General features: G+C 41.2%; 1 protein-coding gene across 1 annotated transcript in view; it reads right to left on the minus strand.

The window, feature by feature from the left end:
* Positions 1-19,528: 19,528 nt before the first annotated feature.
* The window catches only part of LOC144495672 (putative C-mannosyltransferase DPY19L4), a 69,015-nt gene continuing 60,726 nt past the window's right edge, over positions 19,529-27,817 (minus strand). The window contains exons 17-19 of the mRNA XM_078215966.1: positions 26,796-26,928; positions 25,199-25,357; positions 19,529-21,921 (exon numbers count right to left, since the gene is read on the minus strand). Of these exons, the coding sequence (XP_078072092.1) occupies positions 21,748-21,921; positions 25,199-25,357; positions 26,796-26,928 (466 nt within the window). The 3' untranslated portion in view covers positions 19,529-21,747. The remainder of the gene's footprint in view (positions 21,922-25,198; positions 25,358-26,795; positions 26,929-27,817) is intronic.

The following is a 27,817-nucleotide window of genomic DNA, read 5'->3' on the forward strand; positions in this document are numbered from 1 at the left end:
ATCTACCGATTCTGTCAAATGACTGCTGGTCCCCACAATAATCACAAGTGTTTCTCATGATTCATGGAAACAATTGTAACGAATAGGTTACATCCCAATCCATCTAGATCGATCACTGCAATGAAGATAACATATTCCTAACAAAGGCAATTGCTCATTTCAGCTGGCGACTAATCGGTTAAGAGTCTAGCTACTGTTATCAGAAACTTTAAATAACTTTTTGTGAAGGTTGGTAATGAGTTGCATGAACTTAGCATAGAGTCTGAGACAGACCGGGGCAGTTTGGACGCTTAGTACATAGCTTCAGGAGAGCTTCAAGTTTCTAGGTATCCAGATAACCAACAACCTGTCTTGGTCCCTCCATACCAACGCTTTGGTTAAGAGAGCTCACCAATGCCTCTACTTTCTCAGGAGGCTAAGGAAATTTGGCATGTCCGCTACGACTCTCACCAACGTTTACAGATGCACCATAGAAAGCATCCTTTCTGGATGCATCACAGCTTGGTATGGCTCCTGCTCTGCCCAAGACTGCAAGAAACTATAAGGGGTTGTAAATGAAGCCCAGTCCATCACGCAAACCAGCCTCCCATCCATTCACTCTGTCTACACTTCCTGCTGCCTCGGCAAAGCAGCCAGCATAATCAAGGACCCCACCATACCCTGGACATAGTCTCTTCCATCTTCTTCTGTGGGGAAAAAGACACAAAAGTCTGAGGTCACATACCAACCAATTCAAGAACAGCTTCTGCTCTGCTGCCATCAGACTTTTGAATGGACCTACCTCGCATTAAGTTGATCTTTCTCTACACCCTAGCTATGACTGTAACATTACATTCTGAACTCTCTCCTTTCCTTCTCTATGAACGTATGCCTTGTATAGCTCGCAAGAAACAATACTTTTCACTGTATACTAATACATGTGACAATAATAAATCAAATCAAAATGCCATGGCATCTCAGAATTCTAGACTTTATCCGGAGGATATCCGCATTTCATTAATTAATTGATTAAAACCTAAATAATTTTCAGCGAATGCAAATTCAAGTTTCAAATGCCCTGACGATGTCTTTGTCGAAAAGTGGAACCCTGTAATCTGCTGCAAGAACCGAAAGGCTGTAACTTTACTCTGGCAAGATTATTCATTTCTCCCTTTGTTGACCAAGACCTCCATTCAAAGGAGGAGGGAAGGGGAGAAGGAAGAGAAACAGTATTTACCATTTTAAATGGAGAAGGATGTGAGAACACGATCCAGTCTCCTTGCATTTAACTCAAAGTCCTAGTCATGACAAGATGAAATCCCACATCCATTTGCTTGTGTACTGACGGAAGCCGCTTACCCTCAGACCTCCTCCTGTCCTGCTGCAAGTATTTCCGAAGAGCTGGCGAAGTCCCTTTAACATATTTGGGGGGGGGGGGGGCGGAGGAGTGTGTGGATAAAACGTTTAGCCGCCAGTTAAAATAATAATCTCGAGTTACACGAACTGTGAAATTCTGTGTTTTTGCATTGCATGCTACTTCAACCGTGGCTGAAAAATAATCGCTGTTGCAAATCGTGTTTGCGAAGTGTCAAAATTGCACTCGCAATACCCGCTCTGTAAATAAATAAACTGGAGCAACCTGTCCAAATGCTGTAGGTTTGTAAGAATATTAAGTGGTGTAACAGTCTTACCACAAGTTGCTCAGCTTGATAAACGCCCCATTAAAAGTGGAGAATTTTATGAAGGTGTTAATTTATCTACCTACATTTCTCCTTAATGTGTTTATACTGGGAATTGGAAATATCTAAGTAACGGTCCATTGCGGCGGTGAAGAAGCTGTTAAATATACACCACAAACACATTTACAGCAGATAAATCCAAACCTTTCAGCTGAATTGCAAAATTGATAATTAAACCATAATTTAATAATTTAATTTAGAAGAATAAAACCTAAAGCGATACGGATGGCATTTAAAACGAATAATATAACCGAAGTTTGCTTACAAGGCACATAAGAATCAATGGTTACAGCACAGGAGGTCTTTCGGCCCATCTACCATGCCAGCTTTTCTGCATGAGCATTACTCCTCTACCTTTTTCACTGTATCCCTGAAGACCCATTCTCTTCAGATCATTAACCTCATCCCTTTTGAAAGTCACCAATCTGCCTCCACCAAAATCATGGTGCACTGGCAACTGTACTGGGGAAAGAGGGAGCTGTATCATGGAATGGGCTTCACCTGAACCGTGCTGGAACCGGCATAACTTAGGGTGTTAGGGAGGGCTTTCAACTAATGGTTTGGGGGAAGGGATTATGTCAGTGGAGATGTGGTAAATCAAAGGGAAGCATCGAGCTAAGAAGTTAGCGATTTGGACAAAGATAACCAGAGTGTGGCAGGAAGAGAGAGCATACAAATTTTAAGAGTTCACCAGTAGATAAGGCAAAAATAATTGCAAAAATGGCAAAAAGAGAATTAAAGACTATCTGAATGTACACACAATTTGTAACACAACGGATTAATTGTTGGCACAGCAAGAAATTAAAATATGGCCTGATAGCTATCACACAGAGATGCTTGAAGGGTAAACAAGGCTGGGACCCGAATATTAAAGAGCATTTGACATTTCAAGAAGCTAGGAAGCTGGGAAAAGTTGGTGGGGTAGCTCCGTTAATTAAGGATGACATTTGTACAGTAGCGAGAGATGATCTTAGTTTGGAAGAGCAAGATGCAGAATCTGTTTGGGTAGAGATAATAAATGAGAAAGGTAAGGGGTCACTTGTGGGAATAGTTCATAGACCTCCTAACAGTCACACTGTAGGACAGCATACGCTGGCTGAAATAAACAGGATGTGTAAGAAAGGAACTGCAATAATCATGGGTGACTTTAATCTCCATGTAGATTAGACAAATCAGATTGACAATGGTAACCTGGAAAATGAGTTTATAGAATGTAAGCAGGATAATTTCTTAGTGCAGTACATTCTGGAGCCGACCAGGGGGCAGGCTATTCCAGATCTGGCAATGAACAATGAAACATGATTAATTATTGCTTTTGTACTTACGTTTCTGTTTGTAAAGCCTAGGATTCTTATATCCTATTAACCACTTTCTCAACCTGCTTCCACCTTCAATGATTTGTGGACATATACCCCTAGATTCCTTTGCTCCTTAGAATTATTTAGTTTTTTTAAAACTGGATTTTGTTGTTCTTCCAACCAAAATGTATAGGTTAACACTCCTCTGTATTAAATTTCATCTGCGACATGTCTGCCTATTCATCCAGCTTGTCTATATCTTCTTGAAGTCCATCGTTATCCTTCCAACAGTTCACAATAACCCCAAGCTTTGTGTTATCTGTAAATTTTATTGCACCTGTGCACTAAGTCTATGTCATTCAATTCGATCAAGAAAAGAAGTAGTCTTAATACTGACACCTGGTAAATGGAACTTTCCCATATACTGTCCTCCAGCCCAGAAAACAACAGTTCACCACTAACAGAAATCATTATTTCCTCATTGGCCACAGATAAGGTCCCAGAGGATTGGAGGATAGCCAATGTTGTCCCATTATTTAAGAAGGGTAGCAAGGATAACCCGGGTAATTATAGGCCAGTGAGCTTGATGCCAGTGATAGTGACATTGTTGGAGAAGATTCTTAGAGATAGGATCTGTACACATTTGGAACTGAATGGTCTTATTAGCAACAGACAGCATGGTTTTGTATGAGGGAGGTCATGTCTCACTAATTTAATTGAGTTTTTTGAGGAGGTGACAAAAATGACTCTGGCCTAACCAACGACGAGGGAAGGGCTGTGGATGTTGTCTACATGGACTTTAGTAAAGCATTTGACAAGGTCCCTCATGGCAGGCTGGTGTAAAAGATTAAATATCATGGGATCAGGGGTGAACTAGCGAGATGGATTCAGAACAGGCTTGCCCATAGAAGACAGAGGGTAGCGGTGGAAGGGTGTTTTTCTGAATGGAGGTCTGTAACTAGTGGTGTTCACAGTAAGAAGTCTCACAACACCAGGTTAAAGTCCAACAGGTTTATTTGGTAGCAAATACCATAAGCTTTCGGAGCGCTGCCCCTTCGTCAGATGGAGTGGAAATCTGTTCTCCAACAGTGCACAGAGACACAGAAATCAAGTTACAGAATACTAATTAGAATGCAAATCTCTACAGCCAGCCAGGTCTTAAAGGTACAGATAATGTGGGTGGAGGGAACATTAAACACAGGTTAAAGAGATGTGTATTGTCTCCAGACAGAACAGCTAGTAAGATTCTGCAAGATCAGGGGGAAAGCTGTGGGGGTTACTGATAATGTGACATAAATCCAACATCCCGGTTTAGACCATCCTCATGTGTGCGGAACTTGGCTATCAGTTTCTGCTCAGCGACTCTGCGCTGTCGTGTGTCGTGAAGGCCGCCTTGGAGAATGCTTACCTGAAGATCCAAGGCTGAATGCCCGTGACTGCTGAAGTGCTCCCCCACAGGAAGAGAACAGTCTTGCCTGGTGATTGTCGAGCGGTGTTCAACTCGGCCAACGTTGTCTACCTGATACGCTGCAGGAAAAGATGTCCCGAGGCATGGTACATTGGGGAAACCATGCAGACGCTACGACAACGGATGAATGAACACCGCTCGACAATCACCAGGCAAGACTGTTCTCTTCCTGTGGGGGAGCACTTCAGCAGTCACGGGCATTCAGCCTTGGATCTTCAGGTAAGCGTTCTCCAAGGCGGCCTTCACGACACACGACAGCGCAGAGTCACTGAGCAGAAACTGATAGCCAAGTTCTGCACACATGAGGACGGCCTAAACCGGGACGTTGGAATTATGTCACATTATCAGTAACCCCCACAGCTTTCCCCCTGATCTTGCAGAAACTTACTGGCTGTTCTGTCTGGAGACAATACACATCTCTTTAACCTGTGTTTAATGTTCCCTCCACCCGCATTATCTGTACCTTTAAGACCTGGCTGGCTGTAGAGATTTGCATTCTAATTAGTATTCTGTAACTTGATTTCTGTGTCTCTGTGCACTGTTGGAGAACAGATTTCCACTCCATCTGACGAAGGGGCAGCGCTCCGAAAGCTTATGGTATTTGCTACCAAATAAACCTGTTGGACTTTAACCTGGTGTTGTGAGACTTCTTACTGTGCTTACCCCAGTCCAACGCCGGCATCTCCACATCATGACTAGTGGTGTTCCACAGGGGTCAGTGCTGGGACTTCGGATGTTTGTAGTATATATAAATGACTTGGAAGAAAACTCAGCTGATCCAATTAACAAGTTTGCGGATGATACTAAGATTACTGGAGTTGTGGATAATGATGGAGATTGTCAGAGAATACAGCAGAATATAACTAGGCTGGAAAATTGGGCAGAGAAATGGCAGATGGAATTTAATCCAGACAAATGTGAGGTGATGCATTTTGGTAAATCCAATTCAGGTGGGAGCTATAAAATAAATGGCAGAACCATCAGGAGAATAGATACACAGAGATCTGTGAGTGCAGGTCCACAGATCCTTAAAAGTGACAGCATAGGTGGAAAAGGTGGTGAAGAAAGCATATGGCATGCTTGCCTTCATTGGACGGGGCATTGAGTATAAAAGTTGGCAAATTATGTTAGTTATATAAAATGTTGGTTAGGCCACATTTGCAATACTGTGTCCAATTCTGGTCACCACACAACCAAAAGGATGTGGAGGCTTTGGAGAGAGTGCAGAAAAGATTTACCAGGATGTTGCCTGGTATGGAGGGTATTAGCTAAGAGGAGAGATTGAATAAACTGCGATTGTTCTGTCTGGATAGACAGAGACTGAGCAGTGACTTGAAAGAAGTTTATAAAATTATGAGAGGTATAGATAGGGTGAACAGTTGGAAGCTTTTTTTCCAGGGCAGAAATGACAATTACAAGGGGGCACAAGTTCAAGGTAAAGGGGTGAGGGGAGATTCAGTGGAGATGTGCAGGGGAAGTTTTTTTACACACACAGTGGTGGAAGCCTGGAATGCACTGCCAAATGAGATGGTTGAGGCAGACACATTAGCGACATTTAAGACTTATCTTGATAGACATATGAACGATGGGGGATAGAGGGATACAGGCGGTTGGTCTAGATAGGACAACATGATCAGCGAAGGCTTGGATGGCTGGAGAGCCTGTTCCTATGCTGAAATGTTCTTTGTACTCTCTTTCCTGTTACTCAGCCATATTTGTATTCATAATAATAGAAGCCCTACAGTGCAGAAAGAGGCCATTCGGCCCATCGAGTCTGCACCGACCACAGTCCCACCCAGGCCCTACCCCCATATCCACCCACTAATCCCTCTAACCTACGCATCCCAGGACACTAAGGGACAATTTTAGCATGGCCAATCAACCTAACCCGCACATCTTTGGACTTGATCATCTTTGATCACGCTGCCACTGACCTTTTTATTTCATTCCAATTTCACTGACAAACCTGTTATGTGGCATGCCTTAATGACATTGTGCTGGCTTTCTGTAATTAATTTACATTTGTCCAAATGACTACAATTTTGTCTTGAATTGCTATTTCTAAGCTTTTACCTCTGTCAAGGTTAAACCGACTGGCTTGTGGCTTTTTTTTTCATTCATTTATGGGACATGGGTGTCCCAATGCTGGTTGGCCAGCATTTATTGCATATCCCTAGTTGCCCTTGAAAAGGTAGTGTTGAGCTGCCTTCTTGAATTGCTGCCGTTCACGTGCTGTGGGCTTACCCACAATGCCATTAAGGAGGGAATTCCAGAATTTTGACCCAACGACTACGAAGGAACAGTGATATAATTCCAAGTCAGAATGATGATTGGCTTTACACCCTAGTTTGAACGGGGTATAACACTTGCAACTCACCAGTCGTCTTTCACTACAACTTAGGCAGCATCTTTTTCTTGGTAAAAATGATCTCACACTTTGAATAAACATGAATCTTCTTCATTATGCATATCAAACAATTCAACTGTATTGTAAGTTTTCTAAAGTCTGTGACAATGACTCAATGTGAAGAGTACTTGGGCGTTTTACAAGATTTGGAGATTAAAATGAAATCTGACAAGATCTGTAATGATATTAATTATTAAATATGTTAGAGGAAAATTATATAATAGAGTTGTGGTATGACATGGATAAATAAAGGAAGGGTGAAGGAACAAAGGGTAAGGAAGGAAGATGAGGAGAAGGAGGGGGAGAGTAGGGGGTTCGGCGGGGGGGGGGGGGTGCGGAGAAGAGAAGGGGCCAGCATACCCTAGTCAACACCTTGTACTTCATTTAGTGACCCATCATTATTTTAACAAATAAAACATTTGAAACACACAAGGAGTTAGACAATAAGGGAAGTCATTTGACAAGATGATTACTATTTCAGCCAAGGGGCCAAATACTTACGTTTAAAAATAAATGTCCATTAATGCATGAATGACCATGAATGCAGGAAAATCTTTTGAGGTGTAGACAGGACCAACGATGCTGAGGATATAGATATGGATAGAGTGACGGCCTGATCCAGAGAACATTTTCCTGGCATTGGAGGCATCCGCCAACAGCAGAGGAGTGGTGAAAGTGCCATAAAGGAATCACTGGTGTCAAAAATGGCTGAATGGGAGAGTAATGCCTGGAAACGCGGCTCACTGAATAAGACAGGAGAATCAGCAGGCTTGCAATAGGGTACAAGGACCAAAGGTAGCGAGGTGGGATGGGTGAACAGCCAGATTCTTGTCTGAATACCTGGAGGGAAGAAGTGCTTTGTTAAGATAAATTTTAATATATCAAAGTGTGCAGCAAACTTACCCAATTACAAGAAAAAACAGTACGGCCACAGAACTGGTATAAATGGTTCTGAATTAGGATCAGAGCCACCCAGTGGTTAGAATTTGTGATTACACTGTGACAAGTTTACATGGGAAACAACGTAGCAGTTTACAATGAAACTGTTTAAACAAAAAGACAAAGATTTGGCAACTGGGAATCATGCGGTGAAAACATCAAATGTGTATGGATGCTTTTTATTACATATGTACAAATAAAAAACACATGGGGGAGCTGCGGATAGTGAGGAGGATTGCCAGAAGATATAATCAGATGCAATCAGATACAATCATAGAATCCCTACAGTGCAGAAGGAGGCCATTTGGTCCATCGAGCCAGACTCCATCCCCTTAACCCTACATATTTACCTTGCTAATCCCCCTGACACTAATGGGCAATTTAGCATGGCCAATCAACCTAATCCACATATCTTTGGAGTGTGGGAGGAAACCAGAGCACACGGAGGAAACCCACACAGACATAAGGAGAATGTGCAAACTCCACACAGTCACCCGAGGCCGGTATTGAACCCAGGTCACTTGCGCTGTGAGGCAGTAGTGCAAATCACTGTGCCACCCCAGATAAACTGGAGATTTGGACGGAGAAATGGCAGATGGAACTTAATCTGGACAAATGCATGGTGATCATTTTGGAAGGTCTAATGCAGGAAGGAAATATAGAGTAAATGGCAGAACCCTTAGAATCATGAACATACAGAGGGATCTAGGCATACAGGTCCATAGTTCCCTGAAAGTAACAACACAAGTGGATAACGTGGTCAAGAAGGCACATGGCTTATTTGCCTTCAGTCAGGACATAGAGTATAAAAATTGGCAAGTCATGTTGCAGATGTACAGCACTTTAGTTAGGCCACATTTGGAATATTGTATACAGTTCTGGTTGTCACACTACCAGAAGGATGTGGAGACTTTGGAAGGGTATAGAAAAGGTTTACCAGGATGTTGCATGGTTTGGAAGGTATTAGCTATGAGGAGAGATAGGAAAAACTTGGTTTGTTTTCACTTGAACGTCAGAGGCTGAGGGGTGACCTGAAAGAACTTTATAAAATTATGAGAGGCATGTATAGAATGGACAGTCGGAGTCTTCTTCCCATTGTAGAAATGTCAATTACTAGGGGACGTAGGTTTAAGGTAAAAGGTTTTAAAGTTTATTTATTAGTGTCACAAGTAGGCTTATATTAACACTGCAATGAAGTTACTGTGAAAATCTTCCAGTCGCCACACTCCAGCGCCTGTTCAGGTACAGGGAGGAAGAATTTTAGCATGTCCAATGCACCTAACTAGCACATCTTTCAGACTATAGGGGGAAAACAGAGCACCCGGAGGAAACCCACGCAGACACGGGGTCAGTCCAGACTCTGCACAGTCACCCAAGCCTGGAATCAAACCCGGGTCCCTGTTGCTGTGAGGCAACAGTGCTAACCACTGTGCTGTGAAAGGCAAGTTGCAAGTGCCTGGAATGCACTGCCAGAGGAGGTGGTTGAAGCAGATACAATAGCAATGTTTAAGAAGCACTTTGACAGACACATGAATAGGCAAGGAATAGCGGGATATGGACCACTTAGAGGCAAAAGGTCTCTAGTTTAGAAAGGCATCATGTGAAAGCACAGGCCATATCCCTCTCTTTACAACAATCTGAGGTCCCTATCTGCTTCAAGACAACGGTCATCATCCCGGTACCAAAGAAAAGCCAAGCAGCGTGCCTTAATGACAATTGTCCGGTGATTCTGACATCCATCATTATGAAGTGCTTCGAAAGGTTAGTCATGGCACAAATTAATTCCAGCCTTCCAGATTGCCTGGATCCACTACAGTTCACCTATTCCCGCAATAGGTTCACGGCAGACGCCATTTCCCTGGCCCTGCACTCAACCCTGGAACACCTAGATAACAAAGACACCTATGTCAGACTCCTATTTATTGACTACAGCCTCAGCCTTCAACACCATTATTCCTATGAAACTCATCTCCAAACTCCATGGCCTGGGCCTCTGCGACTGGATCCTGAATTTCCCTAACCCACAGATCATAATCAGTAAGGATAGGCAATAACACCTCTTCCACAATCATCCTCAACACTGGTGCCCCACAAGGCTGTGCCCTCAGCCCTCTACTATACTCCTTATACACCTACAACTGTGTGGCCAAATTCCCCTCCAACTCAATTTTCAAGTTTGCTGATGACACCACCATAGTGGTCAGATCTCAAACAATGACGAGACAGAGTACAGGAATGTGATAGAGAATCTGGTGAACTGGTGCGACAACAATAATCTTTTCCTCAATGTCAACAAAATGAATGAGATTGTCATTGACTTCAGGAAGCGCAGAGGAGGACATGCCCCTGTCTACATCAATGGGGAAGAAGTAGAAATGGTTGAAAGCTTCAAGTTTTTAGGTGTACAGATCACCAATAACCTGTCCTGGTCCCTCATGCCGACACTATAGTTAAGAAAGCCCACCAGCTCCTCTACTTTCTCAGAAGACTAAGGAAATTTGGTATGGAGATGGGAACACGGATGCTTTGGAATGGGAATGAAGAGCCTGCAGCCATTGTGACTTCAGTACATTGATGTTCTTAAATTTATCTGTACAAAAACAAATGCCTTTATTTCTTTCATCTTTTACTTTTTTATAAAGTTACAAATCTTGCCCTTAAGACAGTTTGCTATGGAATGCATGTATGCACATAAATTCTTACATAGCTAGGCATGAAGTAACACCAACTAAGCCTGCATGAAGATTCAATATATTACTTTAGATCACAGGAATGACAAACCTTATAATCGGGCAATATGTTTAGTTATGGGTATAATTATCAACTTGTTAGATTACCTGCTGAACTATCTCAAAAGATTACATCCATGGCATCTTGCCAAATTTAACATGTTTTATCAGATTCTTTCAACCATAAATTTTAATGGCAATATCTTGAGGAAAATTGCATTACTCGGGAGAATCTTACGATTTCATTTTTTTCCGGAAATCACAAATAAATCTCAATACAAAGTTAATTTGCCGTAACTTTTATTTGCAACAGCACTTGTGTGAAGGTTATATCTAACATTTCCAAAGCAAAACACCATTTAAAATAAAAACTACAGAAACATACATATGGATAATGAACCATCTCATTAGGGTTACTCAGCAATACATGGTAACTTGAATTACATTTTGTGGTTAAAAAGTACCTAGTCCTGTGGGGTGCTGACAGAATATAATCCTAAAGGTCTCTGGAGTTGATGATACAAGATCTGTAAGGAGAGCCTTTATCACTGATATGAATTTGATATTTACCCATTACTTAATTTTAGAAAATAAATCTTTTAATTTTCTCCCCTTTACCCTTCATCTCCTGAATACATCAACTCTCACTGGAGTCCTGTTCCTGGGTCGTGGCTGTTTGCTACAATATTGAAGCAATTATTTGATATAAAAAATCTAGCGAATGAGTACTGAGAGGTTATTTAAGCATGAAGATCACCATGGCTGAATCCTCACCTTGTTCTAATCTATACATTTTCAACACAGATCAATGGATAGCAGTCAAGAGCAAGAACCTTGGAAGCTCCTTTCCAATACAGGATTACTGGAACTAATGGAGCACGCACTCCAAGTACTCAACATTAAATATATATTTCTTATATGTGATAAAGAATATTAAACCCAGAGTTTTGATGACCTTAAAGACCATGAGGAGCGTTGACCAACTGAGCTATTTTGAAGGGTGGAGAACCTTCTTTCTTATTTTTAGCACCGCAATTTCATTTACTCAACAACATTTTAATGGCAATGTTTCAACAAGTTCTGTGCAAGTTGGGAGGGGGTTAGCAAGAGAAAACACATTTAATGAAGTACCAAGATTAAAATTTCCCTTTGGTATTTTAATAATACAAAATGTGCAATAGTACAAGTTAGAGAAATACAGCAAATCACAAAATAAAAGATTTTTTCTCACTATAAAAACATAGCTGACACTCTGAATAGCATTCATTGAATAGCTCCTCTCTTGGAGCTACTGAAGCTTTGCAACAGAAAATTACAACAATTCATGCGTGATCATCCCACTGGACATTTTGGAGTATTTCAACAGAAGTGAGTAGCAATGCTAAAAATTAAAATTTATTAAGTGAAGAAAAGTAGAACTTGGTATCAATCTGATGTGTGTGAACCATGCACCTATGCAATTGCTGAAATGTTCTTTGTTATCTAGAGATATCACAAAGCACAAAAAGTAAAATGGTGCAAATACCACAGTTTTGTTATACTTCCATTTGTGCAGAAGATAAGCAAATAAAGGGAGAAGAAAATGTCAAAATAATGTGGCAATGGCATTTTTAAAAACACAAAATACTGAACTAAAACATAAACAAGTTAACTTCTGGAGGTTGTGCTTTAGTTAAGTGTGGTCTGACTTATGCACTGTGCAATGTTTAATTAAACAATGAGAGAATAGAAAAATGACTGATCCAAATGTAAAAAACATTATGAGGAAAGACTGGAAAACATGCAGCTCTACAGTTTTGAAAGAAAAAAGTGATAATGAGTTCTTTAGGTTCGAAAAGCAATATGGATGATCATTCTAGATTAATAATACAAATTGAGATAATGAAAATGAGAGTTCACAAGTTGAGCATTGTGAAAATCTGAAACGAATATTAGTAAGAATTTAAGGAGTGCAATCTTTGGGATAATGTGACAGGTCAGAAGTTGGGGGAACGGGGCGGAGAGAAAGAAGATTAAGTGCATTTAAAATGCAGATGGATGCTATTATGGAAAAAAGTATAAAGTACAGAAGAATAACAGGCTAAGTAGCTATTCCTTGTTCTTGTTTTTTCTTTTGTTTAAAGAAAAGCCATTCTCTTCATCACACATACATCTTTCAGTGAGCATTTGGAAATGACATGGTTATGAACTCTCAATTTATTCAATTTCCTCACAAAGGTGAATGCCTACAGATAACGTTTTCCTGTATTTCTCCTTCAATCCCAAAAATAATCCAACTGACCCACACCACATCAAACGTTACCTTAGTGGCAAGATAGGCACATGCACCTAAAGTTGGCAATGGAATCACCACTGTACCTATCATTTCAGTATTGGTACTGAGGTTATTCAAAGTACTCAGGGTACTGTCTTTGAAAGATGCACATCAGGCACATATAAATGTGTTTATCTTTCATCTAGAGAGTACTGTAAATGCATCTTGCTGTCATAGCTTATAGTTATGCATGGCTTATGGTTAATAGCACTTCTGAACATGGGAAATAGGTTTTCAATCTAACAACAGACACTGCATGATACTGTATGGTTTTAAACAGCGGGTGTCCAGGTTTTATAAAGTTTAAAAATTAACTATTTATTCCTTCACATTGAGTGCAAACATTTTATTTGCAGGTCTAAGTTTCTGAGATACACACTACCTAAATGTATTAAAGCAAAGCAATTAATTTCAAAAATATTCTTTCAACATGTGAGATTAACAGGAATGAGAAAACAGTCATAGCATTTGATAGCTCATTTAAACAATTGTCTGCAAATATCTCTTACGATTTCACAGGATAGCAGGTGGACTTTTATTCGTATGAGCCCGAGGCCTCAATTACAATGATTGAATCAAATTCATATTTCTTTTTCTTAAATATGATAACTATTAGACAGGATGCTGACTTTTGGGAATGTTTATATAGAGAAAACAAAATGTGAATAAATAGGTATAACAAATTACAATGGATAGAGAAACTAGTGAAAATGCTTCAACAGTCAATTAGTTTTTACAGATAGTAGTCCCACGGAGATTCAAGTATAATGAATAAGTGGGTCAGATTGGCATTGATAGTGTAAAGTAAGATAGGTGATCTCTTAATTTCATATAGGTTTCATTACACATCAACATCTTGCTACCAAAATCATGCTACATATGTAGGAATTATTGCTCTGAAAGAATGCTAAACTCTTCAGACAATCCAGCAGTTGCAGAGACACAATGTTAGGTATCTGCATGCAGCAGAAGGGATGGAATTCTAGTGACATATAATATTTGAATGCAACTAATGCCCAGATCACTAGACATGACAGAAAACTATCACATGAAACAATAAAAGCAACACTGATGGTGGTCATGAAAATATAACAGGCTACATCATCCCATGGAGGGTTCAAAGTTCCAGACTAACAGAAAGAATATAACACTGGGGAGGAAAAGAACATAATACTGAGAGGAAAAAGAAAGCAACGGTGCTATATAACATTTATAAAGTACTAAAAGGAATCAGAAGTTTCATGCTGGGGTCTATACTTCGAGTCAAAATGATTGTAACCCTAGCAATATACTTCAATTAGAATGGGATTCTATCTACAGTACAATAAATCCTAAATCTACAATCCTACAGGAACCATGTACCTATTACAAGGCACAACATCTAAAAGAGGTTTACCAATATATAACTAATGCACATAGTCATGAAGCACACAAATCATCCGAATGCCCCTTTTGTTCTTTTCAACCATTCCCACCCAAATCCAACACTTGCTGAGCTGGATCATGATGTTTCATTTTCCCTAAATATGGACCAACACATGACAGGCGAACTTCTGGGAACTGATGCTTCCCATCCTGGCGAATTATAGAAAATAAGTGAGGAAATTGCAGATACAGGAGTTATAATTTTACAAGGCTTGGATTGGAAAACTGCAAAAGTCACTTCATTAATTAAGGAAGGGAGAAACCAGACAACTATAGATCCATCATTTTAACATCACTTGTGTGGAATTTACTGAAATCTATCAAAGACAGAGTGACTGAGTACTTGGATAAGGGAAAGCTGATCCAAGGGAGTCAGTATGGATTTATGAAAGATACGCCATATCTGGTTAATCCAGCTGCATTTTTTGAGGAGGCACTGGCATGGTGGGCAAGGGGACATCTACAGATATTGTCTACATGGACTTTTTGAAATCTTTTGTAAAGAGCCCCAAAAGAGATTATTGGTAAATATGAAAATGCATGGAATTGGAAGTAACCTTTGGCACGGTACGGCACAGTAGGGCGGCACGGTAGCACAGTGGTTAGCACTGCTGCTTCACAGCTCCAGGGACCTGGGTTCAATTCCCGGCTTGGGTCACTGTCTGTGTGGAGTTTGCACATTCTCCTTGTGTCTGCGTGGGTTTCCTCCGGGTGCTCCAGTTTCCTCCCACAGTCCAAAGATGTGCAGGTTAGGTTGATTGGCCATGCTAAAATTGCCCCTTAGTGTCCTGAGATGCGTAGATTAGAAGGATTAGTGGGTAAAATATGTAGGGATATGGGGGTAGGGCCTGGGTGGGATTGTGGTCGGTGCAGACTCGATGGGCCAAATGGCCTCTTTCTGCACTGTAGGGTTTCTATGATTCTATGATTTCTATGACACATGTCAGTAACTGAATGGTGGGTAGGACACAAAGGGTGAGAATAAAGAGAGTGTTCTCTGATTGGTCGGAAAGACAAGTAATTTTGTCACAGGAATCTGCATTTTTCCAGGTAGTGTTCTCCAAGGAGGCAGCAACATTCTTGTGGATCTTCTATTAAAGCAAATTTAAAAATTTGAAAACCTGCAAACTAATGCTGTCAAGAAGGCAACTGAACCTTGGCTGTCAGGCTCCTGGTCCAAGCAATAAATACACACTGGAAAATGGAGTCTCTCAGGGACAACAATGGACAGGCAAGAAGAATATACTAGCTCAATGTTGAACACCAATCATGGGCAAAACATGAGCTACTTGTAAAAGAACTCTGACAGGAATGTGGACATGATCACATTGCAAGAAGCCCACCTCGCAGACCATGCCAACTGTTGAGCCCACATTCTAGGTTGCCAACTCTCTGTAAGCAGGGATAACAAGACAAACCCACCCAAAACAAGGAAACCCTCACCAAAGATGAAGATCTAAAATCAGACTATCCCCTACTCCATCCAAATAGCTAAGCTGACCATCACAAATGTCTATAAGCCACCAAATGGCCTGTGACCCAACACATCCAGCACATCCAGCCATCCACATTGACAACTTTCAACTTCCAACATCAGATGAAGGGATACCTCAACAATACTACAGGAGAAAAACTGTCACACAAGGCCCCTTCCGTGCATAACAGAAAGCTTGTGCACAATGTAAAGCAACCTGGTGTATCCATTCCGCTCAGTGGAAGAAGGATCACTCACCTGATTTTGATTCACGACCCATGAAGGACAAAGGCTGAACGTCAATGTGCTCAAGACAAGTGCTGCCCATCTTTTCCTACTCCCAACATTGCTGCAAGGCTTGGGTAATCAGCCTTAAACTATTAACCGTTGACTAAGCCAAACACAAGCTGGAATCTGTGGAAGGGCAACAGGGATGCCTGCGGCAGATACTTAGAAACCAGTGTTAACTGGATCCCACCACTCAACCCCCCCACCCCATCCACGCACAAAACAAAAACCCCTTCACTTGACTTCTGAAATTGGCAGCCACTAAGTTTGTTCCCCAGGGGCTTCAGAAAAACTTCCAGCCCCTACTGGAATCCGTAAAGCGAATGATTCCTGAAAGAATACAGAAAAAGTGAAGACCCCAATTGAGGAACACCACTCCTCCAGTCCCTTCGTGAAGGATGCTTCATAAGCAGGCAGGAAACAGTGGAAAAGACTGACTTCATGCAAGCCAAATGGAAATTCCTATGCTACCTAGGAGCTCCTAAACAGCTCCCACATCAGTGACCCTGAACCAACACTAATGCTGTTGCTTCACAACTCCCAATAAACTCAAAGTTACCGGCCAGCAGTGAAGATGAGTGAGCAGTAAAAACAGTCGTGATGCAGTCTCTCAAGAGTGCCCCAGAGCAGACAGACTTCTCAAGTCTTTACACAAAAGAGAAAGTGAACAATGCTGAGTCGGAGTTTTTTTTTTTACACCTGTTTCTTGCCATTTTACACATAAGCGGAAGTGAAGAACACTCTGATGGCAAACAAGTCAGACAAAGCAGCAAGAGTTGATGGGATTTACCCAGAATTCCTGAAAAACAGGAAAGGAAGTGGTTAGCAAAGCTGTTTACCAACATCCATAGCACAGGCACCATTCCAGACATCTAAAGCCAATCCAAGACAATGGCCATTGCCAAGCCAGGGAAACCATTTGATGACCCATGCAGCTGCTGCCATATTGCCTTGTTCTCCATCACCTATTGCCAATCAGATTGAGTCCCACCCTGGAAGCAGCAATGCCCCCACCTCCATTGCCAGCAGCCAACAGGCAGGTTTTCACACAGGTTGTAATGCTCTAAGCAGGTCCTGATAGTGACCTCATTCTGGGGCTAGTTTCCAGAAAGGCCTGAAGACTTATCCTGTGCCTATGATGTAGTTGATACGTTTCAAAATCATTAGCTATGTGAAGACCCTACAACTAATCAACTCCATGATCAGCAACTGACAGTTCCATGTGCACCTCGGAGATCAAATCAGCCACCCATGTATAACCAACAAAGGGCTTCCAGAGGGATCAGTCCTTGCACTGCCTCTTCAACATCTATACCTGTGACCTTTGTTCCACAAAAGGCACAGCTCTTCACATTTGCTGACGGCTTGGCCCAGGCTAAAGAACTTTGTGACATTGAGGAAACGCTCGCTAAAGATCTTTGTTCCCTAGAAACCTACTTCAGAAAATGTAGACTTCGACTAAACATTGTCAAGACTGTCATTTCAGCCTGACTGAGTCAAAGGCCAGGAAAAAATCTCAAGGGCAATAAATATTGGCCCAGCCAGCGACACCCACATCCCATAGAAAAGAGAACGTATTGGGGGTCTTGGTTTTTCATCATAGAAATTAATATATTAGATGAAGGAGTTATATAATGGATTTTAGTAAGGCGTTTGATAAGGTCCCCCATGGTCGGCTTATGATGAAAGTGAGGAGGTGTGGGATAGAGGGAAAGTTGGCCGATTGGATAGGTAACTGGCTGTCTGACCGAAGACAGAGGGTGGTGGTCGATGGAAATTTTTCGGATTGGAGGCAGGTTGCTAGCGGTGTGCCGCAGGGATCAGTGCTTGGTCCTCTGCTCTTTGTGATTTTTATTAATGACTTAGAGGAGGGGGCTGAAGGGTGGATCAGTAAATTTGCTGATGACACCAAGATTGGTGGAGTAGTGGATGAGGTGGAGGGCTGTTGTAGGCTGCAAAGAGACATAGATAGGATGCAAAGCTGGGCTGAAAAATGGCAAATGGAGTTTAACCCTGATAAATGTGAGGTGATTCATTTTGGTAGGACAAATTTAAATGTGGATTACGGGGTCAAAGGTAGGGTTCTGAAGACTGTGGAGGAACAGAGAGATCTTGGGGTCCATATCCACAGATCTCTAAAGGTTGCCAGTCAAGTGGATAGAGCTGTGAAGAAGGCCTATAGTGTATTAGCTTTTATTAACAGGGGGTTGGAGTTTAAGAGCCGTGGGATTATGCTGCAACTGTACAGGACCTTGGTGAGACCACATTTGGAATATTGTGTGCAGTTCTGGTCACCTCACTATAAGAAGGATGTGGAAGCGCTGGAAAGAGTGCAGAGGAGATTTACCAGGATGCTGCCTGGTTTGGAGGGTAGGTCATATGAGGAAAGGTTGAGGGAGCTAGGGCTGTTCTCTCTGGAGCGGAGGAGGCTGAGGGGAGACTTAATAGAGGTGTATAAAATGATGAAGGGGATAGATAGAGTGAACGTTCAAAGACTATTTCCTCGGGTGGATGGAGCTATTACAAGGGGGCATAACTATAGGGTTCGTGGTGGGAGATACAGGACGGATATCAGAGGTAGGTTCTTTACGCAGAGAGTGGTTGGGGTGTGGAATGGACTGCCTGCAGTGATAGTGGAGTCAGACACTTTAGAAACATTTAAGCGGTTATTGGATAGGCACATGGAGCACACCAGGATGATAGGGAGTGGGATAGCTTGATCTTGGTTTCAGATAAAGCTCGGCACAACATCGTGGGCCGAAGGGCCTGTTCTGTGCTGTACTGTTCTATGTTCTATCTATATCTAAAGTTTGCACATAACACTAAGCTGGAGGTGCAGTTGTATAGATGGGAGTAGGAAGTTACAAAGACTAAAAGAGTGGGCTAAACTGCAGTGAAGTATGAGGTTATTCAGTTACGAAAGGTAATTTGGGATATTTTCAAAGTTAAGAGAGTCTTAGAGCTATGGAGAAACAAATAGTTTGAGCTATTCATATACACAAATCATTAATAGATAGTGCACAGATAGAAAGCCTTAAAAAGGCTAATGGAATGTCATTTTGTCTTAAAGCGACTGGGATATAAAGGGAAGGAAGTGATGCTTCAGTTGTGCAGAGATTTGGGCAGACTCCATTTGGAGAACTGCATTCAGTTTTGGGCATTGCACCTCAGGAAAGATAAACTGGTCTTGGAGAGAGTACACTGGAGATTCACCAGAATTATACCAGGGATTAAAAAGGGTTAAATTGTGAAGCAAGGTTGCGTAAAGTTGGTTTGTATTTCATCGAGTTTAAAAGGTTGAACGGGTGATCTGATTGAGATACTTAAGCATCAAAGGTGTACAAAGGCAGATTTCCCCTGGTATGAGAATCCAGAACAAGGGGACATAATCTCTAATTTGCTCACTATTTAGGAGTGAAATCATGAAACACTCTCTGCACCCCCCCCCCCCCCCCCCCCCGCCTCAAAAGATGGTGTGAATTTCAGAACTTAATTTTCCAAACACTATGGATGTTGGGTCAAGATAAATTTTCAGGAAGTTTGATAGGTAAGTGGGTCAAGCAAAAGTGAATAAATTTGGTTGAAGTACATAACAACCATGATCTATTTGTAATTGAATGGCACAACAGGCTTGAGGGGACAATTAGCCTACCCCTATCCCAGAAACTATCCCCTTCACCTTACTACTTTTTCAATGTATCAGGATTAACTTTCTCACTTTCAACAGTCAATTCCCTCTTAAACGCCTCATCACTATATTCATTTATTTTAATCCACACCATGCAGAATGTTCTTTGACAAACATGACAGTTGAAATAAAAATGTATTTTACGATCTAACAAATGTAACACAAGTTGTAAAAGACATTTTTCTAAACTCTCCAATACCCAGGCCTCTTTTTACAAAGCATTTTAAGTGGATACTCTGCTTTCATTTCCCTACTATTTCCCCCACCTAACGAGACACCAATTTGCAGTTATAGAATACCATTTAAAAATGCACAAAATCAAAAGGACAACTTCAGTTTCTTTTCCAGCTCATTAAGGGGAGGAGTGCTGTGCTTAGGAATGGAACACTTTCCACTTGAGGCAGCTGGTGATAGCATCAAGTATTCTCGGGTGAGGCATAGAACCGCCAGATGAAGAGTCGACATATTGGACTCGAAATATTAATTCAGCTTTTCTCTCTCCACTGATGCTGTCAGACCTGCTGAGTATCTCTAACATTTTTTTTTATTGCAGAGTAAAGCCATCTCTACTCTTCCACCTGCGAAAGATTACTCCCTGTTGCCCCAGTGTGACTCGCCTCCTCTGTTCTCCACACTCGGCATCCTGTGGCTTTTCTGGGTAAGATTAGATTTGTGTTGCAGGCCATGCACACATGGAACTGGATTGAGACTGTATTCAAATTCATTTACAAAGGTCATTTCAGCCACTAAGCAGAGGCATTTATCCATTCAATCTGGTCTAGATTGCAAAATAGATCCTCGAGTTAAGTGCCTCACATATAACAGCTCTTTCCACTTGAAATTTTTTTTTTTTTAAAGTTGAATTTGGTGTTTTCTTTCTCTATTTTCCTCTTCTATATTTTTCTATTCTCAGTAAAGGTGCTGAAATGGAAAAGCCAAGTCACTTGCTTCCCACCTTTGGGACTATGGTGGTATCCTTCCTAATACCGGCCTGAGAAATAGGCCCCAAAAAAGGACATTACTGAGCAGCAAAATACATCACCAGCATTGCCTGAATAATCTTGAAGTGCCTCCTTCCAGTTCATCTTCATTTTTCCCCTCGTATGATGTTCTGGAAGACGGCTCATGGCAGCAGGAGTGAGAGGCTCAAAATATACTTCTTCCAAAATAAAACAAGTAAAAGAACAAACTTCTTCCTTGTTAAATCACTCCTTAGAAAGCTAGGCCTTCTTGCAACTCAAAATTAAAAATACGTGGTGCCTAATAATTAGATACAAAATGCAATTCATTCGTAATGTACAAGATGAAAGAACAGATAATTTACTGTACACATGCACTGCATGGATGATAAGCAAGGCTGTTCTAAAAGATGTTCCACTTTCAATTTACCAAGCTAGCAATTTAATAAAACAGCATTAACTTGGTCATTCGCAATAACAATTTTTAGTAAGGCCTCAAAGATTCAATGCAAAGGAGCTGTTTCTCAGGTGTCTGAAACCAAAAACAGTGAATGAAATACATTACCCACTATAACACTTTATTAAAAAAAATGTTTACAGCTGACATAAAAGTTGCTAAACTTTGGGCAGAGCTCAGGCATGTAGACTCAGTACACACAATGGCCAAGAATGCTTAAGCTCTGCCTAGAGTGCTGTGGTTTTTTATTTAAGACTACGTGTAGCTTAGTAGGTCTGTTTCGTATCCAAAGAAGTAAATACAATACGGTTCTCTAGCTGAATTAATAGATACGAATCCACTTATTTCAACCTGATGCGAGATTTTGTTTTAGACCTCCATTCTGAACCACATGAGGGTGATTCCAAAAAGCAAGATTTGCCCTCTTTTCACTTCAGACTAATTTGTAAAAAATAACTTAAAAAAAACAATGTTATTTATATGCTTTTCAAAGTTCCATTTTAAAATGAGACATTGCTTCAACACAAAAATTAAATATATGCAACACTAATGAGGATGGCGACCGGGAAGGTTTCAATCTTCATTAGTATTGAAATGATATCAGTGTATTGACTCTGTACACGCGATAGGACCTATTCCAGTAAACACGAGTGAAGTAGTTGACATATGGAGAATAGTCCAGCTTAATCTCATGGCAAAATCGTCCATACAGGGAAAATGCATAGTTTGCATCGCTGTCTCCTTCACCATAAAGTATCTGGTAAAGGAAAAGAAAAATAAATAAAATTGCAGTTGCCAACACAGAGTGAGTATGCACATCAAAACAGTCAGAAACAGTGGCCTTCACATGCTAAAGCACAGGGGTTTATTCAAGAGTTTCAGTTGCAAATTATTTATAGTACAGGAAAATTAAGCTCATTGAAGTTTGCACTTGTGTTTTTGTGCATGAGCCAAGAATAACGCCAATCCTCTGCTCACTTCCCTTATCATTTAGATACACGAGAAGGGCAATTTCATTTCTTTCCCTTAAAAAGTGCTATGAAATCTGTTCTGGCAATTTGTAGCAGAGTTTCGCACTCTAATCAGCCTCTGTGTAAATATTTTGTTTCTAACCCCTTTGGTTTGCAATTATCTTAACTTTCTGCCCTTTCATTGCTCTCTGAACTACTACAGGAAACAATCCATCATTACTTATCTTATTGTCACTCCATCATTTTGAAGGACACTTTTCAGGTTAACATTTATCCTCAACGAAAGCAAAAAAGTGCCAATTCTCAAATGTTTTTCATAACTGTAATCTATCATCCCAGATAATAGTTCTGTGCATCTATGAATACGTGTACATGTTGCATTATTCCTTCTAATGGGGCCTCCAAAATGTACACAATAATCTAGATGAAGTCCAACTAAGTTCTTGTACAAGTTCAACATTACCTCCTTGCCTACTCAATGGCCAGAATTTTCTAACCTTAGTCCCTGCTGGAATGGTGGGACTATTTTTGAGTCGGGAACTTGACAGACTGATTTGCGCGCCTGGCCATTTCTCTTTCCCAGAGCAAACTAATTTTCATCCTACAACCTTACCTTGCAATCTTTCAATCGCACCACAATGTGTCTTACTCGTCAATTTAGCCTCACCAGAAAATGTTGACATTGATCATTCAATTCTTTCCATTACGTCTAACCATTTATGTACGTAGTAGTGACGAAGACCACTGTGCAACACCCCGCTCATCACACTCTTCCAGTGCAAGAATTTTTCCATACTTTCTGCTCTCCAACTGTTGCCTTTAGACAAAATTCTCTGATTTATAGAGAAGAAAGAACTACTTTTGCGACTGCTGATTAAACTCACTTTGAAATGATTAGCTCCAGATGCACAACCCTCTTCATTGATAAAAGGCTTACATTATGGGCAGGATTCTCATTCACCCCGCCAGTGTTGCCAGCGAGAAACGGAGAATTTGGCACTCAGCCAAAACTCCATTCACTGCAGCAGCATCAGGGAAGCCCAGCTGTGGATGAGGTCGGAGAATTACAGCATATACTTATCAGAAATACTGCACAAAAATGCAATGCTACTGTCAGATAGCAGGATTGGTGATTTACTTTCTCTTCCACTTCTAAAAAAGGACATACATTCAATGCTAAAAAGGACACAAGTTTAATTTTTAAACTGGTATTTAAAACACAGTACCTTTAAAAAAAAGCAAATGAATTAAAATGCTAACAAAGCACTAGCATTCATTTCTAGCAGTACAGGATTTAAAAACAGAGAAATTATGTCAAACTTGTACAGGTCCTGCTCAGGTTTAGACTATTGTGTAGAGTCCTAGCCTCTGTACCATAAAAAAGGACAGAGAAGTTCTGGAGAAAGTTCAGAAAAGATTTACAGTGATGATGCCAGAACTGAGAGATTACAGCTATGAAGCAATATTGAACAGCGTGGGGTTCTTACGAAAGTAGAAGACTCAGAGGTGAAGAGAATGTTTTCACTTGTGGGGGAATCCTCAACTAGGGGGCATTAAAATGAGATGAATACTAATAAACTAATAGAGAAATAAGGAGAAAAGTCTTTACTCAGAGAGTGGTTAGAATGTGGAATGTGCTACCATAAAAAATGTTCGAGACAAATGGTTTAGATGCTTTCAGCAGGAAACAGACAACTACAGGGTGAAAAGGGATAGAAAGGTCTGCTGATAAGCTGAGATAAGGCAGATGGGATGGGAGGAGGCTCATTGAGCATTAACAACACATAGACTAGTTTGCCAAGTGGCCTGTTTCTGCGCTGTATATTCTATGTACACATTAATAATGCAGATACATAAAAGACATGTGATTGAAGTGCCTCAAGGCAACATAGAAAAGCTTTTAATATCCATTATATAATTATAGAATTATAGTATTTGCTTAACCTACAAAAGTCTATGAAAATCTTTGATGTGATGTGATCTGCCATGTGAACTGTAAACTGTCACTTAATTTTTTTTACCACCATATTGGTATAAAAACCTATCTGGTTCACTAATGAGCTTTAGGGAAAGAAAGTTACTGCTCTTACTCAGTCTGGATTTTGCGAATCCAGATCCATAGCAATGTGGTTGACTCTTATCTGTCCTCTGAAATGGTTTGGTAATCTGCTCAGTTGAGGGTAATTGGGAATGGGCAATAAATGCTGGCTTTGCCAGAGATGCCCATGTGCCTTAAATGAATAAATTTTTAAAAGCTTTAGAATGTTGTAAAACAAAGAATTATATCTTGTGGGGTATATCTTTATGCAATGGAAGCTGAAATCAGAACTGAAACTATTTTCCACCATAAAAATAAAAAGTGCTGGAAATATTTCAGATTTTCAGCCTCTTAAACCTGCTCCGCCATTCAATGAGATCATGGCTGACCTGATTGTGACTTCAATCCCACATTCCCGCATATCCCCGATAACCTTTCACCCCCTTGTTAATCAAGGACCTATCTAGCTCTGCCTTAAAAATATCCAAACACTCTGCTTCCACTGTCTTTTGAGGAACAGATTCCAGAAACTCACAACTTTTGAGATCTTTGACTCTTTGTAGGGAGCGAGAATGTGTTAGAACTCGAAGAGTTTGCAACAAAAAGTAGCAACTTTAACATCAAAAGACTGATGGCCTGGGCCTGGGGTTGGGGTGCTTGCACTGAGGCAATAAACTATACAAATCACTTCTCTCGGTAAAGGGAAAACTAAAAGACGTTTACCACACAAAATGTATCATCTAATATGTCTAAAGACAAATGAGGGAAACTTGGGCTGAAACTTCCTCCCAACCACTGAGGTAAATTTTGATAAAAATATTAATTCCTACAATATAGCCACAGGACTTAGCGTTAGGCAGATACAAACTGAGAAGAAAATAGAAGCCAAGAATGTCTCAGAAAACAAGGGAACAATTAGGGGCTTTTCATTACAATATTATGCTTCATCATAACCAAATACCATTTCACTCTTCCTGCCAATCCAATGCATGAGTATTGGAAAATAGATCTTTAATGAAACTTACATGGCCATTTGCAGCATCCAGCAAGTCCTTTACACGGCAGCCTTTCACTGGTCCCATGTCGTTACAAATTCCTTCTTCAATTATGAAATAATCAGCTTTATATGATATGAGAATCATATAAATATCTTCTGCAGATCTTCTAGAATATACCTGGTAGATCTAATGACAAAACAATAAAATTCTGAAACCAAAGCAGCAAAGTGGCATCAAAAGCCCCAAACCATGGATTTGCCACTCTATGAAAAGAAATGTTCCTGCTTTAACCCGTCGCACTAAAAATTAATGTATTTAAATTTACACTTGTAGTAACATTAACCTCGAGAACAAAAACATAACCCTTTTTGCCTTCTATGGAGACGGTGCTAATTCATGAGAGGAGAGGATTCCAAAGGCATTAGCCCCTCAGTATTTTAGCCAAATGGTCATTCTTCATGGATGAACATAGAAAGAGTGTAGGCATAAAGTGGAAATGTGTGAGCATCACAGTGGATCATGATCATCGTCTAATAACCAGCTATCCAGCCAGACACTGTTCAGCAGGGTTCAGTAGAACATAATAATCAGGAGCAGTCAGTGGCCTACCCTCCACTTCCTGGACTGTGGTGCAAAGACATGGCAGAACCATAAAGGGTGTAGGTACGCAGAGGGACCTGGGTGTGCAAGTCCACAGATCCTTGAAGGTGACGTCACAGGTGGAGAAGGTGGTGAAGAAGGCACATGGCATGCTTGCCTTTAAAGGACGGGGCATAGAGTATAAAAGTTGGGGTCTGATGTTGCAGATGTATAGAACGTCGGTTCGGCCGCATTTGGAATACTGCGTCCAGTTCTGGTCGCCACACTACCAGAAGGACGTGGAGGCTTTGGAGAGAGTACAGAGGAGGTTTACCAGGATGTTGCCTGGTATGGAGAGGCATAGTTATGAGGAGAGATTGGGTAAACTGGGGTTGTTCTCCCTGGAAAGACGGAGGATGAGGGGAGACTTAATAGAGGTGTATAAAATTATGAAAGGCATAGATAGGGTGAACGGTGGGAAGCTTTTCCCCAGGTCGGTGGTGACGTTCACGAGAGGTCATAGGTTCAAGGTGAAGGGGGGGAGGTTTAACACAGATATCAGAAGGACATATTTTACACAGAGGGTGGTGGGGGCCTGGAATGCGCTGCCAGGCAAGGTGGTGGAGGCGGACACACTGGGAACGTTTAAGACTTATCTAGATAGCCACATGAACAGAGTGGGAATGGAGGGATACAAAAGAATGGTCTAGTTTGGACCAGGGAGCGGCACGGGCTTGGAGGGCCGAAGGGCCTGTTCCTGTGCTGTATTGTTCTTTGTTCTTAAGACCAACCATAAGAGCCCTACATCTGGATCCCAGTTAAGGGGATAACTGAGCATGCAATCAAACCTCCCCCCCCATTTATCTGTACCACAATGAATATCACATCTTTCAATTGAATCATTGGGTGGGTCCGTACAGAAGCAAGCATCTAAAATGCACAACTGATTCGGTTGCGTTTCAGTGCCAAACTAATACAATGCCTCACCAGTATAACTAGTATATAACATAGAATACTTTTTGTCAAGCCAATAAGAGGTACTTACCTCCTCTGTCCGTTTTCGTAGGTCTCTATCTGAATAGAGTGGATGGGTGGTCACTGTTCGGCCAGTACAGAGTTTCACAGTTCCCATAAGTTGCATACTTCCAGCAAACACAGCAGCAGCTGGGGTTTGTCTTCTAAGCGACAAGAGCAATAAAAATCAAAATAGTTTTTTTTAAACAACTTCCAAACTTTAAAGTACAGAAATGACAAATGTGTTTAAAATGAAGGTAAAGGCACCAATAATCTGGCTCACTGGTATACAAAAGGAGGTTTACACAAAACTGTAAGCTTCTGAAATGAGACAGACATTTGTGGAGGGTAGAAAAACCTCATATCTTTAGGCAGAGAATGAGCGAACAAATTTGCATCGAGAAAGCTCCTTATCACTTCAGTCAGGGCATCCTGAAGCACTTCACACACAATGAAGTGCAAAGTTACAAAGCACTCAATCCCTTGCCCATTTTCTGAAGCAGGAAAATTATATATGTGGCATATGTGAAAGAGGCAGAGAGGGCACCAGCATCCATTTCCAAAAATGGTAAGATTTGTCTTTTATTGGTATGAAGATCAAAATTATAGAGTCATAGGGGGCGGTTCTCCCACTCCGATGGTGGATCAGAACGGGAGACACACACGGGCGCCGATACGCGGGGTTCGCGCATGCGTTCCCGATGCAAGCTCGTCTCCCACTGCCGGAAAGCAGGAGCGGTCGGGACCACACTGGAAACCGGCGGAAAGACCAGGTAAGTCATTTTAATCTATTTTTAATGTAATTTGAATGTGATTATTGGGTCCAGGACTGAATTCTCCAGGCCCGATAGCATCTCCCACTCCGCCAGTACAATTTAACTCCGGCGGGGTTTAGAGTAGCTCCCCACTTTCAAGGAACTAGCGGGAGATTCCACTGGAGTGAAGGGGGCAATTGGGGCCCCACAGGGAGTCGGGAGTGTGGTGGTACTCCGGGGGCATGGGCACCCTGCCTGTGCCCCCTGGCACTGCCCAAGGGGTAAAATGCTCATGCCC

Source organism: Mustelus asterias, chromosome 7 (assembly GCF_964213995.1).
Source record: "Mustelus asterias chromosome 7, sMusAst1.hap1.1, whole genome shotgun sequence".
NCBI classification, from domain to species: domain Eukaryota; kingdom Metazoa; phylum Chordata; class Chondrichthyes; order Carcharhiniformes; family Triakidae; genus Mustelus; species Mustelus asterias.